Source organism: Scophthalmus maximus, chromosome 16 (assembly GCF_022379125.1).
Source record: "Scophthalmus maximus strain ysfricsl-2021 chromosome 16, ASM2237912v1, whole genome shotgun sequence".
NCBI classification, from domain to species: Eukaryota; Metazoa; Chordata; class Actinopteri; order Pleuronectiformes; family Scophthalmidae; genus Scophthalmus; species Scophthalmus maximus.
The window spans coordinates 1,812,442-1,831,532 of NC_061530.1; the positions used below are offsets into that span (position 1 = coordinate 1,812,442).

At 38.8% G+C, this 19,091-nt stretch overlaps 1 protein-coding gene and 1 long non-coding RNA gene across 9 annotated transcripts in view; one reads left to right on the plus strand and one right to left on the minus strand.

Moving 5' to 3' along the window:
- Nucleotides 1–19,091, plus strand: part of pou6f2 (POU class 6 homeobox 2) — a 75,609-nt gene that overhangs the window by 518 nt on the left and 56,000 nt on the right. The window contains exons 1-4 of one of the 8 annotated variants that reach the window (XM_047327636.1): nt 1,715–1,758; nt 2,274–2,375; nt 2,599–2,699; nt 7,213–7,400. In XM_047327636.1, the coding sequence (XP_047183592.1) occupies nt 2,686–2,699; nt 7,213–7,400 (202 nt within the window). In that variant the 5' untranslated portion in view covers nt 1,715–1,758; nt 2,274–2,375; nt 2,599–2,685. Of the gene's footprint in view, nt 1–1,714; nt 1,759–2,273; nt 2,376–2,533; nt 2,700–7,212; nt 7,401–19,091 lie in introns of those variants that run through there. The other 7 variants (XM_035612897.2, XM_047327639.1, XM_047327635.1 and 4 more) reach the window with 7 other exon arrangements.
- Nucleotides 815–1,536, minus strand: LOC118287581. The gene is made up of 3 exons (XR_004785685.2): nt 1,432–1,536; nt 1,215–1,330; nt 815–853 (listed from the first exon to the last, which is right to left on the minus strand). It is a non-coding gene; the product is annotated as an uncharacterized LOC118287581 (long non-coding RNA).

Below are 19,091 nucleotides of genomic sequence, written 5' to 3' on the forward strand. Positions count from 1 at the left end.
AGCTACAATTAATGTTTGTTACTGTTACTGTTTTCATTTAAGTTTGAATGCATAGTTTTAACTTCTCAGTAATAGCTATTTATAATAAAAATACAATTATGATATATAACACCGAAATACTGATTGTTTTCATGGTAATTGGTAATATTTGGTTTTTAAACTTTTAATGGAACATACATTGTTTAATCTCTGCAAAGGATCAGAATACATCTTCCAGCACTGCAAGTCTTGTGGCCCTGCATTAAAGGATGAGTAGGTGATTAAAAAAAATCGCCGCAAAAACACTCGCTTCCTTCAGAGTGAGAAAAAAACGGACATCATCTTAATATAGACAATGAACATGGCTATTGTCGGTTGGCACATTTGTCAAGCTAACATGTTTGTGTTGCGAAATATCATTGAAAATAGAGTTCTGATGCAGTAACTTGTTGCTGGCTAGTCAGCAACAGGCTGCCACAGGCTAAGCTAAAACATAAACATGGTTAGCAGTTCTACACAGACAACGTTTGTTTTGAGTTTATATTTTTAAACTTCAGCACATTTCAGCCAGGTTGTGAGGATGAGACAGCTGCAGCACCTTCAGAGCTTTCTGCCCTTTTTTTCTGTTACTGTCTGTGACACAATCACATGTTGTTTAGCACGTCAGAGCTTCCACAATGAGTGTTGTTAGCTCAGACTGAGTTTACTCCAGACTTACATACAATATACCAAATATATATTATATTATTAGCATAAACAACATATGTACAACAATGAAGATACTGTCTGCACAGGGTTTCCTAGTTCTAGTGTCAAAGCAGGTCTGTCGGCTGACGGGTCAGGCTTTGTTGTTGTCGACTCTTAGGCAGTGGTCCTGTAGAAAGAATATCACAATCAACATTACTGTAAAAGACTGACAACACTACAGCAGTATTATATGCAGTGACAAACACAGTTTTCTGTGTCACCTTTTGTGGGAGCCTAGTATAATTGATACCAGCCACTCTTTCATATATATTTATGTTATGACTTTGTTTAGATAAATATTGAAGATCACAAGTAGTTCTGAGGTTCAGAATCTGTAAAAGAAATAAAAAAAATGAAACAACAGACCTGGCATAAATGTTTACACTTTGGAATTTTTTACAACATTGCCATATGGAATTTAAAGTAGCTTTTGTACACAAGAAAGTTACCACTTCATGCTCAACCTACAGTATCCTAAGCCGACTCACCTGGTCCTCTGCTGACCTGCTTCTCTAGCTGTTGACGGGATCGTCTGGTCCCAGTGCTCTGGTCCATGGCAGACAACCTCCAGGTCCTGGACTTCTTCATGTACAACTTGCTGTACCTGGTATAAGAGAAAGGAGGTCAACTATGTGAAATATTCACATTACCTCACATTGAACAGTACCCTTCATTTCATTTCACCCAAATGAAGCAGAAAATTACCTTTCACCCTCTTCTCCTACCGGAGTTGACGCCAGCGGTGAAGAGCCACACGATGTTGCCTCTGTTCACTGTAGTCTCCAACCTCTTTGAGTCCGTAGCCGTCTCCACTGCTCTGTCTGTTAGGACCGGAAGCTGTTGTATACACTTTCTCTGCCGTTCTGCAACTCTTTTCTTCTAGCAGTGGCTACCGGCAGCAGCGGCAGCTCCGTTTGTCACCTTGCAGGAGACTGGTCACTCGCCCGACTGTGTGGTGAACGAGCGGAGTGCGCGCAGGCAGGAGAAAGCCAAATCATCCAGTCACTCTCTCCGGTCAGAACTTTCCGATAGGTTGTGTTTTTTACAGTCCTGTCGCGGCCACAGATGAGGGATTGTTTTTGTTTCAGTGTCGGATCATTCAATGTATTCATCGCTATCGGTTTGTTACGAGGGTTTCAAGTAATATGACAGAAAGTGCTTCTCATGAAAAATGCCTACCCTACCTTTAATATTAGACCATATGCAAGATACGCTCTTTAACAGTGTTAAATTAGATATAGTATAATTGGATTATACTTAAAAACATTTCCCTCTAAAACATTAAGGAGTAGAAGTATCATAAATAGTAAAAAAGTAGCATAAAATTAAACTTCTACCTTAAAATTATACAGTACAGTATTTTAAACAAACAAAGTGAGCCCTTTCCCAGATTTTTTGAACTTGCCAACCGAGCAATCAAAATACCTCAGCATTCACCGATTAATATAAATAAATTAATAAATAAATCCGTTATTATGTCAGGATGAAAGATCAATACCATTACACTATAATCATCTTAGGTTTTGTTTTTTTGTTATTATTACCAGACCTTCCTGAACATGGAAGCCAAGTGATTCCCTCAAATGTTGGTCAACTCTTCCTGTCCCTCTGCTAACAGTTGCTTGCTAGAGTTCAGATGAATGCCAAAGGTATGATTTGACTCTTCTTTATTGAGATTGTCACACACCCCATCTTGCCTCATCTATCCTCAGGAGAATCCTAATGCACTGATACCAAGGGGGAATATTTTTTTTTCTTTACAATCTACTTAGCAATGATTTATTGATTGTGGCTTCCACCCTCACAGAGAATTATGGATCCTTTTTGGGAAATCAGATTTCCACACCTCTCACGGCTGTGTATGTGGCGCAGGTCTCCAGAGACGGTGTGAGGGGAAACCGACTTTGAGGAGCAGTGGTGTGTGAATCTCCGCGGTGTCACTCCTCTGCTGCCAATGGTATGCCCAATGAATGGTACTGTGATTTTCTGTTGCTCTCCCCAATCCTGTCTATAATTTTGCATTATTTATCTGTTGATAAATACAGTGCTGCAGAATGATTTTAATATGTTTTCATTCCCTTTCAAATCTTTAAAACACAGTTTGCTCACTCTCATATCATAAGCATTCAGAAGCCCCTCTGAGTTATAAGCATTTCATAGGAATAAAGGAAAATAATAAAAACAACCCTTGCCCCTCATAGGAGGAGTCAGATTAGTGCACTGAAAGCTTTGATGCTCCAGAATGTCAGCTCTGTGGATCGATCTAACAAAAAACACACACACACACACACACACATACCTGACCAATCAGAGGCGTCTATCTGTTGTGGTCCTGCTGGGCACCGTGGTTTACAAGCTTCAAAGAGCTCCTTTTAATACACTACTTTGATAGCACTCAGCCTTCACTGACCCACCGACCATCAACTGGGGAGCATTTTAGCTATAGTGGAATAGAGGGATAACTGTTGATCATATTAATGAGTGTGAAAAAACCCCCACTTCAAACCTTCCTATTTATACCACTGGCCTGCTACTCCAAGAGAAACTATACTGTGGAAGTAGATGTCTAGTATATTTACAGATTAAATAATACAAACCTACTGCATCTTAGTAAAATGCAGTCGGTTTGAAATATTTTATTTACACAAAATAGTAATACCACTAGATACTTTCATGCATAATGTTGCTTTGGTGAAATAGTCACTGAAGTACTGAGATCCATTTACTAGGTGATTGAGAAACAGTTTGGTTATTAACCCTAAGGGGGAGACAAATCATCATCTACCATACCACATAGCCACAAAGGTCTTGGAATATTTACCCAATAGAGTAATGCAGAAGATTCACGTACACAACATTAGCGCTTCAAAAGTATTAGTTATTCTTGGCCTTTGAGTGAGACATTAATATAGAACACATGCTCAAAGTCATTATTACTTACATACAGAGCTTAGTATAGCGTTATTAGCTTTTGTTCAAATTATTCCTGGAAACCTGAAAAAATACTGACTGCCATTATGGCAGTCTTATTTTACTCCTTTTACTGTAGCAATGGCAACAAATTTCTAACGGCAGATATCAGACTTTACTATTTGTCGGTATCAGTGTCCTAACATTCCTCAGGTCAATACCTTTCCAAGGAATACTAACCCATTAGGTACAGGCAGAAAAACATATGAGCTATTGACAGTATTAATTTAACTGTATTTTAGGCAATGGAAGTCTTAGGTTGACTGCTGAAAAGAGATGATCTAGTGATTTGACAAGTGTGCTGTTGCCTGTCCCCTCATACAAGGGTCACAAGGCAGGGAAACATCCAGGACAAATTACTAGTACATTATGGAGAAACTGTAAGAATTCCAATATACATTCTAAGTCTAAGCAGGTTTTGAATAAATGTCTGTTTTTTGTGGAAGTGTGGAATTTAAGTAAAGCTACTTAAAAATTGCATGTTGAATGCAATCCATGTTGAATTCTCCTATAAATACCATAGACCATTGTGAGTAAAACAAAATAATATTATGACAATTACGATTATATTTTTTTCTGTATTCATGAAGAGTCTTGAGTGTTGGAGTGGAGCATGCTGGTTACATGCTGAAACCCCTCACCCTCACACTAGGAAAGCACTGGTAAGACCACCGGCTATTTGCATTGATATCTGATGACACGCGGGACTCTCTGCTAACCACTGATTCTCCAGCCACTGGGGATGTTTGGTGAACAGGGTGTGGAGAGGGGAGATCAAGTGCTTTTTCTTGTTTCTGCAACCTGTTCTTGAGAGCTGTGGCCAGACTGAGTGAACAGAGAAGAAATCTTCTCCCTCATGTCTGCTCCCGCACACATTAGTTTTCACAAACTCACATTAGTGCTTAAAATCAGAGGTCCGAGGTCTACTTTAAAAAATAAAGATAACCCGTTTCACAGCCACTGCTTGGTATCAGTAATCCAATTTCTTTTGGTAATTTTTTAAATATCCCCGTTTATTGTGGACTTTTACATTACAGTTATCCAATTAAGTGTAATTGCATTACTCCATGAGTTTAAATTAATAAACACATCCAATTTGGTGGCATGATTGCAAATAGGCAAAGCCAGCTGTTTTGAAACAAAGTAATTAACAGCTGTGTAAGATGGTGAGAGATCTGTTGCCCCCTTATCCTCGAGACTCAGAGGCTAGGGGAAGATTAGAGCTCTGATCTCATTCCCCGCACTTGTTTGGAGTCTGTCAGGAAGAGAAATGCCAGCATTAGAGAGGTACCGCCACACTCCTGATATGATGAAATAAGGAGAAAAGGGGGAAGGGAAAAAGATGGAGGGATGGACAGAAAGGACCCTGCCCTTCTCTGAAGTGTCAGTAGCTTGTTTATTCTATTTTTCATCATAGCTGCTGGTGCAAAGATTCCCACTTTTCCTTTTACACACACACACACAGACACACCTCAAAAACCACAGCACAGATTTTATATAGGTCTTGCAAACTCATGCCCCAATAAAAAATTACATTGTGAAATGGTAGAAATTTCAGGGTTGCCTGTGCACTCTGCTTTCCCTCTGAGCTTTCAAACAGTCAACAGACTGTGAAGAATAAATAATAAAAAACTATTGATTATTTTGATGACTGCAAGATTCAATTAGGTATTAATTTTGCCCTCCAGTGGACCTATCAAGCAACTCAAAGGAGAGGAGGTTGGAGGTGGACCCAAATGCATGTAAAGTGTGGCCAGGCTCAGACAGAGGGGAAAATATGTTTACCTCGGCAGGCAGAGAGGTGCATTGATGCGGAGTGTCCCACATTTAAGTGATCCACAAATGAAGCCTTGATAACTAGTGACATTGTTACCAGGGATATGAGTATTGACCAGCCTGCTCAAGTTTTTAACGACAGCTTAAAGTATTTCTATTGATTAACATTTTCATAGATTATCATGTGTCATATCAAAGAGGGCTGATTCCTGTGATGAGCACATTAAAAAGGCTCCTCCGGGCAGGAACTCATCGACCAACCTGATATAACAGTGCGGGTGTGTGTGTGTGTGTCTGGGGGGGGTGGGGTGTCAACGTAGGACTCACCCTCCTGTTTCCTTTTTGTGCCTGTATGTGCTGGTCACTTGTCCTTTGCTGAGACATATTGAGGTTGGACTTGATTCATAAATAAGGTAGAGGGCAGTAGTCCTGCTGCTGTGTCTCTGTGTCTCAGAGCCTGAGGTGGGGTGAACACTGTCTGAGGAGCTCTCCAGGCAGAAGACACAAGGGGGAAGAGACAGAGCGAATGAAGGAGGGAGGGAGAGCGAGAGAGTGTGTGTGTGTGTGTGTGAGTGTGCATGTGCATGTGTGCATGTGTGAGGGAGAGAGAGAGAGACGGAGAGGGAGGAGGTGACATTTCCTGTACTGGTCTTAGGAAGCAACCTCAGGCTTGAACCTGTGGTGGCCATTCAGATACATTAAGGGTGAGGAGGCTGCTCCTGGTTCAGTATAAAGCATGTACCAGCTGGTCTCTGCGCTGTGTTGACATGTTGTAGCTGCTGTTTCACTGACTTCAACATTTCAACTTTTTTGGAAAACTATTCTTTTTACTCTTCAGGAGCTTTCTTTAGGTAAGAGCAGAATTTTCAACAGCTTTTAAGAAACATTCCGTTTAGTGTTCGAAAAGTAAAAAAATAAAAAATTCCCCAATTCTATTATTGTGTTTTTTATTAAGTGATGGATCACCTTCGTGGTGAATTGATGTAATGGAACTACATTAACCTGTCATGGAATTTATGAAAAAAAAAATAGTTTTACTTTCCGAATTGAAAAGTTATTAATTTTACTTTTATTTTTTCTGACTGATAAAACTGATCATATCATATTGATGTTGATTCATTCTTGTTTCTAAGTGTAAAATGAAAATAATTGGAGAAAACATTTTGGAACATCAGTGACTTCATCTCTTGTTTAAATCATGTTGCATCACTCTCTGATACAAGATGTCACCATTAATCTCATTTTATGTCCCCAGCTCTGTGAAAATTGATATAATCACAGGTGTTTATTTTTGCCCATATCTTCCTTTTAAGATGGAGAATTAGTTTGATTTCATTTATCTATCACCACAGCCAAGAACTTCTTTGTAGACTGCTGTCAGCTTAGTGTTTGCTGAGGATGAGGCACATGTCAGTTAGTAATCAGCCCTTAGAGATGGATGTATCACTGTTTTAGGACTACAGGGTATGATGGTAAAGCCATGCGATCTGTAACAATTCTTCACCAGGCGGCAGCCGGCATATCAGTGGGGGAGCACCAGCCTCAGATAAAAGAGAGAGCCGGAGAGGGAGGGAGCAGGAGAGAGAGGGAGAGTGATGAGTGAGCGATAGAAAGGAGAAGCGGGAGAGGGAGAGAGTGAGTAGAGACATAGAGAAGGAACCGGTGAGAAGCTGCAGCAGATCTAACCAGCAGTGTTTTGTCTTTTTTTTTCTTCTCCCTGTTTCCCACCTGGGCTCCCAGCTCCCTTCAGGATCCGATGATTACAGGGCAGCTGAGCAAGCCGCTGCTCTCCCTGCGCAGCAACATGAGCATGGCAGAACTCCGGGCGGATGACAAAGCGGCCACCCCAGACAGCGAGCTGAACGACGAGCCCCTGCTCCTACCCTCTGAGGCCACGGACAGAGACGGCACTCCCAACAAGCTGTATGGTAAGTCGCTTACACTTTTCGTCTTTCCCTTCTCCTTCATAACGCTGCTGGATGAAAGTCTGGTTTAGGAACCAGTGAAGTGAACCAGTGAAGTGTCCCAGTGCTGGGACAGGTGTCAGCAGAGTCAGACCACAAACTAAGTTTATGTGCAGTGAGCAAGTTAATGTTGGGCTCTTTCACTGCTTAGTATGTTAGTGGGGAAATTGTATTACCAGTCATTATTGTGTTCGTTTTTCAGTTTCTTTTAGAACAGCAGTTCCTGTTTGGTGGTGTATTGACATTACAATGCGTAACAAATTGCAGAAATGTTCCTTATGGACATGAAGTACATATTTATTACATTGTCTTACTAATGCTTAATTACTACTATTACCTAATTATTAGTGGAACAAGTTGGTGCTTTCTTACGCTACTTGACTCTCCTTTTTAGTAATATTTTCAAAAAGTTCAACTGACCTGTAAAATTCTAATTTTATCTGCCAGAATATTTACATCAACCCGAGCTTCACTCTCCTGGTGGTTTTTGGAAATATAATGCACTTTTTTTCACGATATAAACAGAGAAATGTTTGTATTAGTTATTGAAACTTTTATGGAATTAATAGCAATCCATTCAGGTAAATTATAACTGATTTTTCAGTGAAATTAAACCTCAACTTAGAAAATATTCTATTTATCATTGGCAGGACACTTTAATCTTTTGGTTCCTTCAGTTGCAAATGATCTTCAAAATTATATATATCATCATGCCTCATTATTTTTGCAGTTATCTCATTATCTTTTTTATCATGAGCTGCTTCAGGTTCGGACTAATTTAATCGCTATATCTCGTTATGAATCGATAAGAATAATGATATAAATTACCATTTAGCACATTTTTTTTACTGTAACAAGAAAGGTATTTATGTATGCCCTATATCTCCTGTAGTCCCTTGCTTTAATTAGAGACACTATATAATAATTACTTTTAGAAATAATTACAAATTATATTAAATTATAATGTCCAATAACAGCCAGTTAAAGGGATCTTATATTTTAGAGAGGGCTTCAAGACATAAACCTTTACATGAATATTTATATAAAGGGAATTACGTGTTCCATTCCTAAGCATTTATCCTTCCCCACTTAGCAAATTGTATTTATTTCCTCGCTTTTAGTTTTGTGCAAAACAAATTTGGAAATCTCCTCAAGAGCTTATTCACTTTACATATTGTTTATAATATAATTTTACCTTTTTTAAATTTTTACTCTTATTATATTGTTCTTTTTTATGTGGTTGCATGATTAAAAGTGACAAAAGTCCTTCTTTTAAGATGTAAATATTTTTTACAAACCATTGCATTGAATTTCCTCTTTTTGTGACCGTCTGTCTGTTTTTCCATTTCTAAAAGTTTAACTGTCCATATTTGTGTACGTGCATGCCTTAGTGCATTTGTGTGTCAGAGGTTTTGGCATGTAATTGATTTATTGCTGGCTGTGAAATTTTTATTTTATTTATGATTTCAATGAAAGATGGAATCTGACTCGCTCAGTTTGTGTGTGTGTGTGTGTGTGTGTGTGTGTGTGTGTGTGTGTGTGTGTGCGTGGGTGAGTGTGAAGGTGTGTGTGAGGAAGTGGCAGGGAATATAGTGGTGCCAATGAAAAAAAAACTGCCACAGGACTTGCTGTCCAGCTTGCTAAACTTTTGTAAACAAAATAAAATAAGAATTTAGAGGAGGGACAGCCAAACATTTCTTTCAAACCTAATCAGCGAGAGTTCAACTGTCTTTTAAATCTTTATTTCAAGAATAACCTGAAGCTTGAGTTTTTGAAACAAGAACTGGCTACTGCAGGATTTGTTTCAAAACCATTGGAATTTAGTTTAATTAGCATCAGCTCTCTCCTTCTTTCTTCCTCTCTGATCAGTCTCTATCTGACGACTTTCTCCTGCACCTCATCTGATTCTTTTTGCTAATTTTTCTCTTGTGCACATATACTAATACATGTTTAACTATTTATTTATATTTGAAGCAATTTTACATAACTATTACACCTTTGCCAAGAATAAATATGCAAATAATTATTATTAACATGTCCCTAATCTCGGAATCATAAGATAAAAATGTTTTTTCATGCTTTTTTTTAATTTAGTTTTTGCTGGGCTCTTGGTATACTGCATGTGACTGGTCAGAGCTGCTCCAGTGTAACTTGTTAATTGTTTTAGGAGATGTATTCTCTTTGCCCGGTGACACAGTCCACAGCATCAGAGAGAAAGTCAGGGACTCAGGAGCAGACATGGCACAGTCCTGTCTGCTGCTGGGAAAGAGAGGAAGGAATAGTAAGCAGGAGGAAGTGTTTTAAGAAGAGGCACTCAGCATTTTCCGGTACATTTACCTGAAATTCTGACAGATATTTGGTTGAAGTGAACATTTTTATGCTTTTAACTGGTGTTGATGACTTATATTTGAGTCAGGTTTATGGAGCCTCTCCAAAACCAATTGACCATAAAACATGTGGCCTTAAGGTAAAAGCTAGCTTTAGTTTATTGAAAACGTGACATTTGGAATAGATACATCCACACTATAAGAAGGAATGTATCTGAGGATATTCGACCCTTTGAATAGCTAAACAGTTTAGAAAAAAACAATATTGACAATATTTAAAATTATTTGGTTTGTTACATTTCTTGGATTTGATAGTTTTATTATTTCTGTCACATTTGCTTGTATTTGTGTTTTGCGGTTATCTGATTGCATTATTTCTGAGATTCCCCCCATAATTTTATGAACATGAATGCCACTGATGTGAGAACAACCCTGAATTGAGCGTTTAAACTAAGCTTTAGGTGTTTCAGTGTGTTTTTATTTATTCTGTGAAAAAAAAAATGTTTTCCCTTTAACATAGTGATGAAGAATATTTAGATTCCTCAGTTTCAGATGTCATTACATAGTATTTCAAAGTATTTCAATCATAATAAGTATGTATGCTTGTTATAAAAGTATGCTCAAAATGTAGTTATAATAGTTTCAAATGACACCAAGAAACATTCATAGACAGTGTATTCATCATGCAGCTGCTTTAACAGTCTGTTAGTCGTCTCTACTGTGGACAACCACAGCTGAAGAGTTATAGAATTCCTGAAAAGATGGTATAGAGTTTTACACTATCTTGTCACTGGGGATTTTTTGGACAACAGGTGTTGGTGTGATAAATGTGCTGGAGTGTATTTTCTGGCAGTTGACATCTATGCCTGACAATACGAAATAGTTGAATGGTACGATTTTGATATGCCATATGCTGTGTTTCCATATTTAATGAGCCTACTTTTGAACAACTTTTCATCCCTTCAGAACTGATGTATGATTTTAGTTTTAGCGCTGCTATACTTCATATTAGTTTGTACAAGTATGAGAGGGAGAAGTCAGTGGGAGACGATGACAGTAGCGGTCATGTTTGTCTACAGTAAACTGTCCACCTTCTACACCCAATCACATGCTTACTGCAGTGGTGAAAGGGTCATTCTCCTCCTAAAAGCTTGCCTGTGCAAATAGTCTTTCACTTCACCTAACAGGGGCTACAAGGCACCACAAACATCCTGCTGCCTTGTATTTATTCCAAGTAGAAGTGGACATTAGGTGGGAAAGCTGTGGTTAGTAGGGCAAGCAATTTTTTTTTTCAACGGACGAGATGGTGTTGGAAGTGTACAGTTTCTGTCTTCTCTTCTCAAGCAAATCTCCCCCTTTCAGACATCAACAGACAAGATAATAAGACACTCAGAGCACAATTCTGTATTATATTCAGCAACCAAAGGCTCATCTCTTGTCAGTTTGCATTTACTCTTCCATGGATGTGACGCTTCTATCATCATGCTGTCAAAGAGAGCCCGGCTGGAACGACAGGAGCACTCATTTCATACACTTACTGTCTGCGTGAATGGTCTGCACTTATACAGATCCTGACAAAATGGTGGAACATTTTCACAAAGGTCACCTAGAGAACCCCCCCCCCCCCCCCCCCCCCAAAAGATCAAAATGAATCTTTAATAGATTCCTGGTATTGGCGGTCATTCAAGACAAGAAGGCCCCTCAGAATGCACATTTACTGTAATGCTGTACCTCACTTTGAGTTTGTTTACAAGCTTAATAGGCTTCAGTTTACATTTCATTGTCCACCGGAGTAGAGAAATGAATTTAACCTGGACAATTCAACAGGAAAGTCTTTAGTGTGGAGAGTATTTAGAATTGCATCATTATAAAAGTTGCACTTAAATATTTTTAAATGTAAGTTTTAACAAATTTTACAATGCAGTTGTTTCATCAACTTTTTTTAGTATTTTATTATTTGTCATTTAAATTAGGCATATAGAAACTCAAATATATCAGTTTCCATAATAATTGATTTGTGATTATTCTGAAGTCAGTTGCTTCCTAATGCAAAGCACGTAAAAAAGACTACTAGTGGACAGTGGTGAGACAGCCTAGGAATACCTGGGATTCCTAAATCTTTTCCTAAAACATTTTTCTTTCTGTTCATTTAGTGAAGTTTCACAATTAACATTGACATGATCCTTCTAAAGGTACAGTTTGACTTTGATTGACTTGGTTTGATTTGACAGCCATCTCATCTTTCGTCTTGGTAGAAAAATGGTAACGCACACTAATTTTACTAACTAACTCAGGGCACACTTAATATTATTAATATATAGTGTAGGCAGGGTACAACACTAATGTATTTTGTCCAGATTTCCCCTTTGAACTCCTTTCCTTTGCAAATTCATACACACACAAACACACACACACACACGCACACACACTCACGCTTACACGCACACACACACTCAAACACATACATTGCTGGAGGCATAAGTTCTTATTATTTTTGTGTAATCAGCTTAGTGAGCAGGACTCATAGTGGGAAAGGCTGCTTGTTGATACAAAGAGCCTCATAATGTTATGTGGCGAGGTTAAGTAATAAAGTGGCGCAAACCCATCACTGAATTGGCCACGTTGAGTAAATAAGAGTGAATAAAGGAGACTGAGGGGGACCAGGTCTATCCTTAGGAGGTGGATGTCATTATGGGGATTTTGTCTGTCTGCAAAAACTTGAAAGCAACTTAATGCGTGCCTATAAAGCAGGTGTAATACACTGGCTAATGTGCCCGCAGTGGCCCTGGCGACAGCAACACAATCCCCACATGGCATGAAGGACAGGGAGTGAGCATGAGTACAAGGCAGACTGCTAGTTTTAGATGCAAACAGCAGCTACGGTCATGAGGTTTCACAGAGGGGAAAGCTTTGTTATGCATAAATGACCTTGAGCAACAAATAGAATTTCAGAATTACTGACATAAGTAATTCTCACAATTTTTTTAAATGTAAAATTAAAAAGATTGTTTTTGCCTTGACTTGAAAGAATTCCAAATAAAAGCAGATTACAACTTGTAGAGATTGATAGTTGTGGAGAAGATAAATAGAATTTCAATATGCATATACTTGAGTTTTACACTTGCTTTAAGTTGGGAAATCATTTTCAAAAAATAATGTACATGTTGTGTAGTCTGCGCTCCATAACCAATATCAATAAGCCTTTCATGTAGAACTAACAAAGAGGCATCACATCTCCTGGCACAGACTCGGTTGGTGTTGTTGAGATGTAACTGAAGCTGCTAGGGTCACATTTTCGGAATAGAAATTACATTCTTGTCTTTGACTTGTGTGGCGTGCACCAGAGATGTATCCCACAGCCCTTGTGTCCTTCACAAGCCTTTATTATTTATAACACTCGCTCTTTGAGCAATGACCAGTACTAATGCATAACCTTCTGTCCTTCTGGCTGATTCGCTTCCTTTGAAACCAAAGATTGAGGCAGGAGAAGTGGGTGTATGGTGGATGAGGCAGGGGTGTGGGCGAGCGGAAGGGGGGAGCTAGTATAGGGCAGTGGAGAGCCAGGCTATCGAGAAGTTATTATGTTTTTTTTCCTTTATATCTGAGGATGTGGAATAACACTGTGATGCTTCTTTTCTCCAGAATAGAGTTATGGGCTTCAAAGCAATACTATTTCCTGATGTCCTTCCTTCCACTATTTGTCTGCTCCACCAGAATTATGTGCCGGAAGGGGAGGGGTAGGAGGAGGTGAAGTGTCTTTTAGCTACATGATTATTTGCTTGTTTCCACCTGTACCCTCTCAGTTCTGTCGCAACATCGCAACAAGGGCATACAGTAAAAACTACAGGACTTTTTCCAGATAAACTCATTTCTAGGTAAAGTCCGTTTAGCTCAGGTTCAGTGGAGGTGAGATATACTCTTGTTCAGCCTGTTCCACCTGATGTTATCCTATAGTGATTGAGCCTGTGCTGCAGCGCTGCAGTGATCCATTGTTATTATACCTCTATGACACAAGGAACGGTTTTGTGTGTGTGTGGGGGGGGGGGGGGGGGGGGGGGGGGCAAGGGGTAGAAAGTGGGACATAGACAGCATTAGTGCCGGATAGCCTGGGGGGCCCAGGCTGATGTGTCAGGCATGACATGTGGGTGTCTAGCCCCCCATGCGAACACACATACACACATAGACAGATATACAGTGTGCTTAACTGTCCTCACACCCCACCAACTACTTCTAAATGTCCTGCAGTTGACCAGATGCAATGCAGGATTTACAACAATTTAAAAGGATGCTGTATTACAGTTTGTACATGCTGTTGACACAATCAATAACATGATGTTGTTTATTCAATAAAATGAAAAGAAAACTCCCAACTTCCCAGAACCTAAGTTGGCATTTTTTTAAATTGCCAGTAACAACAATAGTTCTAAATTAGAAATTAAATTATTGAATTCAGTAAAATTAGAAAAGCCATAAATACTAACTTTGGATAGGCTTTAGCGTTTTTGCTTGATAAATGACTTCATTAATTGGTTGACGATTGGTTGTCAAAATTCTTTCATTTTTTTTAAAATTAACTCTTATCAGAGATTTTGTTTAATTCAAACTTGTCTGTCTGTCTTTGCAGTGGGTCTGCAACTAATTTTATCATTTCCATTATCTACTAATCTGCTGTTGATTTTCTCAAGTCTCAATATTTTTGTCAACATGATTTAAAACAGAAAAGCAGAAAAACTTCAAATTAAAAAGCTGTAACCGCATCATGTTTTCATCATTTAATCAGTAATAAATATAAATGAATTTTTTGTTAACAATTGTTACAGCTTTAGGTTTGCGTACAGACACAGTAGAGGCATGACACAGAGTGAAAGAAAGCACAGGGTTGCCAGATGCAGGCAGCAGAATCCTATTTACAGCAAATATCATTTAAGTAATTTAAGAGGAGGAACAATAGTGAAATAAGCTTCTCCTAAAAGGCTTACAGTGGTCTAAAGGTGGTCTTCATCTAAGGGTCCTGCCTTCTCTCATGGCCGTAATAGGATGAAGAATAATTTGGATTATTATTTTCCTCTTTCAACCCTGAGCTAATCAGGTTGACATTGTTTCGGGAACGAGGAGGATGCTCCAAAACACATGTGCTCATGTGCAAAATGTCCCCCCATGAGGATGCAACACAAAAGCCCTCTTCTCTCTTCCCTCCTTCATCTCCTTCTCTTCCCTTCTCCACGTCCTCTCTCCATCACACCATCTCTCCTTCTTGACCTTTGAAACGAGCATGCCTCTTCTCACCAATTTACCTCCCTCTGGTCCCTCTTGTGCTTCTTCGCTTCCATCTCCACTCCAGCATCAAGGGACAGACAGGTAAGAGCAGGGGCAGAGCACTCTCATGTCCGAGAGCCTTTTGTTGAAGACCTGTGGCCACGAGTGAGAGTTTAAGTGTTAGAGCAAAGGGCCCTTGCTGCTTTAAGCATTGTTTGCATGCAGATGCCCAATTCATTCAGAACCTGGGGGCTCACTTCTGCAGTGTACTATTTTATGTTGTTTATATTTAAAACCTTTCTGTGGAGACATCTAGGACTCCATTGCATCCATTTCCTGCTGCCTGTCCTTCTTCTGTCCTCTTCATCTGTCTGTCTGGCTTAACAATCACCTCAGAAACAGTCATGGAAAGAACTGCTGAGGTGTAAAATCCTTTCTGTTCTGCACACTCCACGGCACCACCTCCTATGTAATTCCTTAACTACATAATTCCATTTTGTGCCGGAATAATGAATGACAGAGATCTTTTTTCTCCCCTCTAACGTCTACACCCTTGTGCAATGAGGAATCAGGCTTTAATGTTGGAGGTCCAGAGAGATGGCTATGGGCTCTTCTCCCTCTTGCCCCTGCACAGGGCACTTAATTAAGGAAATGACAGCTCTCCTAGCAGCAGCAGTAGCCATAATGTAGCTAATAGTGTTACAGGCAGCCACTCAAAAGTCAGTCTCTGGCGATTTTTTATACCCACAAACACTATTGACCTATTCCTCGCAGCTTCTCCACCCCAGCCTCTAAACATAGTATTACTTCCCTCTTGGTCCAGAGGGACCCATCTAACTAAGAACACCTGGACTTATTGGCAGCAGATTATGCCCTCTGTTATTGTTGAGGGCTTTAGTGGGAGTAATGAAACACTGAGCTAAATCACTGGTGATTTTGGCTCTCTTGCATTCTACAAGCAGTTAAGTACATCACTATAAACCCCACACTGCATATCACAGGTTGCTTTCTTCTATACAACTCTGTGTCGTGTTTGTAACATTGCTTTTTGGACTTTCTTCCAGGCTTCTTTAGAGAAATGAAAGTGAGATGATCTGTCATACCACATTTCTTTCTCTTGCAGTTCTCTCTGCAATGACACATACACTTTACAAGTGTTAAAACAATCTGGGTGACCTGGTGGTGTGTTAGCTTGTTTTTTTTTCTGCTCCAATAGCTTACAAATTCCTGTCGAGCACAGATACTCTGGATCAACAACTCAACACACATTTAGTGATGAAAATCATATTATTATTTCACATGTTTTTGCAGCCAAATCCCCTCAGAATGAAAATTAAGAATATAATTGATTTCTAATCTTCACTCTAGTTAAATGTGAAATTATTGTCCAATGCATTCGATTTCAGCGGCAAAATGATTGACAGCATCTTAATAGCAAACACATGCACTCAGCCAGACATTTTCAAAAGGACCATTTTATAAATGGATGTTGGCTGTTCATTCTGAATTGCCTGAATCGTTACCAGGCCTCTCTCGTACATTTGACAACTTACATAATGCATTTCCACTAAAATAGCTTAAGTGTTAAAGCTTCTTTTATGGGCAAAAATTGATTCATAAATCCATTGAGGCGAAAGCTAATATGAACACAAAGCTTTCAATAACACCCATTTTATTCAGACTGTCAGTGTAAGAAGCGGTTGCATTAGACAAGGTGGCATGCTGATTGCTCTATGAAATCCAGGCTAATTGTTTTGTGGTGTAGTCCTTGGGGCACCCTGCATTAAGGCAGGCCAAATGAAGTCAAATAAATATAGCTCTTTGTCCCCCCTCCCCACCAACCCACCTTCCAAAACGCACACACACACACACACACACACACACACACACACACACACACACACACACACACACAAAGGCCCTCAGCCTTGTGTGGTATTGAAAGTCGCTCTCCAGTGGCCACTTTGGTGATCAATGAAAGAGAATTTATGTAGTGGTGGATATTGGCAATATTTCCATGACATAAGTCACATCAAATTGCACTGTGCCCCCTGATACATATCATTATTTCACTTACATTGACAAGTGTTTTAACTGTCACTATTAATGTCACTGTCAGAATGAGTTTGTAATTAAGGCTTGTTTCATGTAATTAAATTCATCCTCTTACTTTCAGTCAGGGACGTGAATCACATAGTGAGAATTTAGGGCTACAGAGTGTTTTTGTTATTCAGAATGAACATGTTATGTAAGGACACTAGTGCTTTGAAAACAGCAATTCAGTTGCTCATAAATTCAAAAAAAGAGATAAAGCTTGAATTTCCTTGATAAATGTAAAGCTATGTTGAATGTGCGTTGCCTGTTCTTTCATCCATTTGGCCTGCGCTTTCATCTCTCCTCACATCAATACGTCCATTCATTCCATTTTATTCATCGTGTGACCTGCGTATAATCACGGCATCAAAGAGATTCTTTTCAGTAAAGGTCTAATCAAAATATTTTCTTTTTTCTCCCTGTGTACAGTGCTAATCGTCATCTGGAAATCACCTTAAGAATCATTCACATTAGATAAGTAAATTTTCAAAGAAAGGAAAAGCAAAACATGTACAAAGATTCTAGTAATAAAAGAGAATTGAAGATTGACTCCCTGGGTATTTCTCCTGTCAGCCATTTAATTTAGTTGAAGAAATTACACAAATCCTTTGGGTGAGGATGTGCATGTGTGTTTATTTATTATTGATTTTTTTCCCCTGCGATAAACTTGTTAACTTTACAGATATTTGCAAGGGGATGAATCTTTCTAAGTTACTGGGAAATGCTGCAATAAAAGGCATGAAGGAATCGTTATTCAGTAAGTCTCCCACACTGTTGATCAGATAGAATACATTATTCACGACCAATATCTTAACTAAAGTCATGAGCCCTACTGTTTGAAGCTTATTGATGATGTTATAAAGTCTATTTTTTTTCATTGTAGTTCATAATCTTAAATTAGCTAATTGGCTTTGTTATGATGATAACTGGATAATTCACTTTCATAAAAGTTGCTCAGCAGCACTGCTGGGATATTCTTGCTGTCACAGTGAGGCAGCTGCATTCAGAGAATTGTCTTTGAGATGGTTGGAAAATTTGACTCGCTATGAACTTTAATCACACTGTTTCAAGTCTGGAGGAAATTAATTAATTTGATAATGACTAAAGTGAAATTAACTGCTTAGAGACAATTCTTCTAATAAAATCCAGTAAAATAATCTGTGGCCTCTTAACATGCACTTGCACAAATAAATTTGAAATTAAAATTATACAATAGATTATAATGATATTGTTCTTTATCTGTAGCTTTATACCGACTCAGTAACAAAGTCTTCCCTGTATGTTCAGATTGATCTTATTTCCAGAAACGGAGTGCACAGGGTGGGGCTGTGCACATCGTGATTCCTAATGGGTGAAATAATTGGTGAAAAGAGACTGGCTTGTCAAAATATTCATTGCGTTGCGAGGCTGAAAAGCGAGAGAATGTGGACCTTCATCGAGAAGCAGGGCTAGCCAGCCAGAGGTAGAAACCAGTTAGAAAAGCAGGCTTCCCCTTGGGCTTTCACATCAACCATCAAACGCTTAGGGTTCATTTGTTAGGTCATGCCATTCACCAATTATTTGGATTTTATGTAAAGATGAAATGATTTTAGTTGGCGGTGGGGAGTTTAAAATGTAATGCATAAATATACTTGACAGGCAATGAGATCTTGCTGGCGAGGCTATTCAGTGGTGTGTTTTGTATGAAGCTTTTATCAAAGGACTAGAAAACCACTGCATGCCCTCAGAAAATAATAATATTCATCCATGAATAAAAAGACAGTATGTCAGATATTTATCTCTTATTTAAAAACTGTGATATTCCATTCAAGAAAATGTATCTCATACTGAAAGTATGATTACATTGATTTAAATTGTTTTGTCAACATTGTATAGTTAATGAGGTTTTTAGCCTTTAAACACTTCATATACAAACCCACTTTATTCAAGGTAAAAAGCTGTTTTATGAAGGAGTCGGTATGTTTAAAAGGATGGTTTA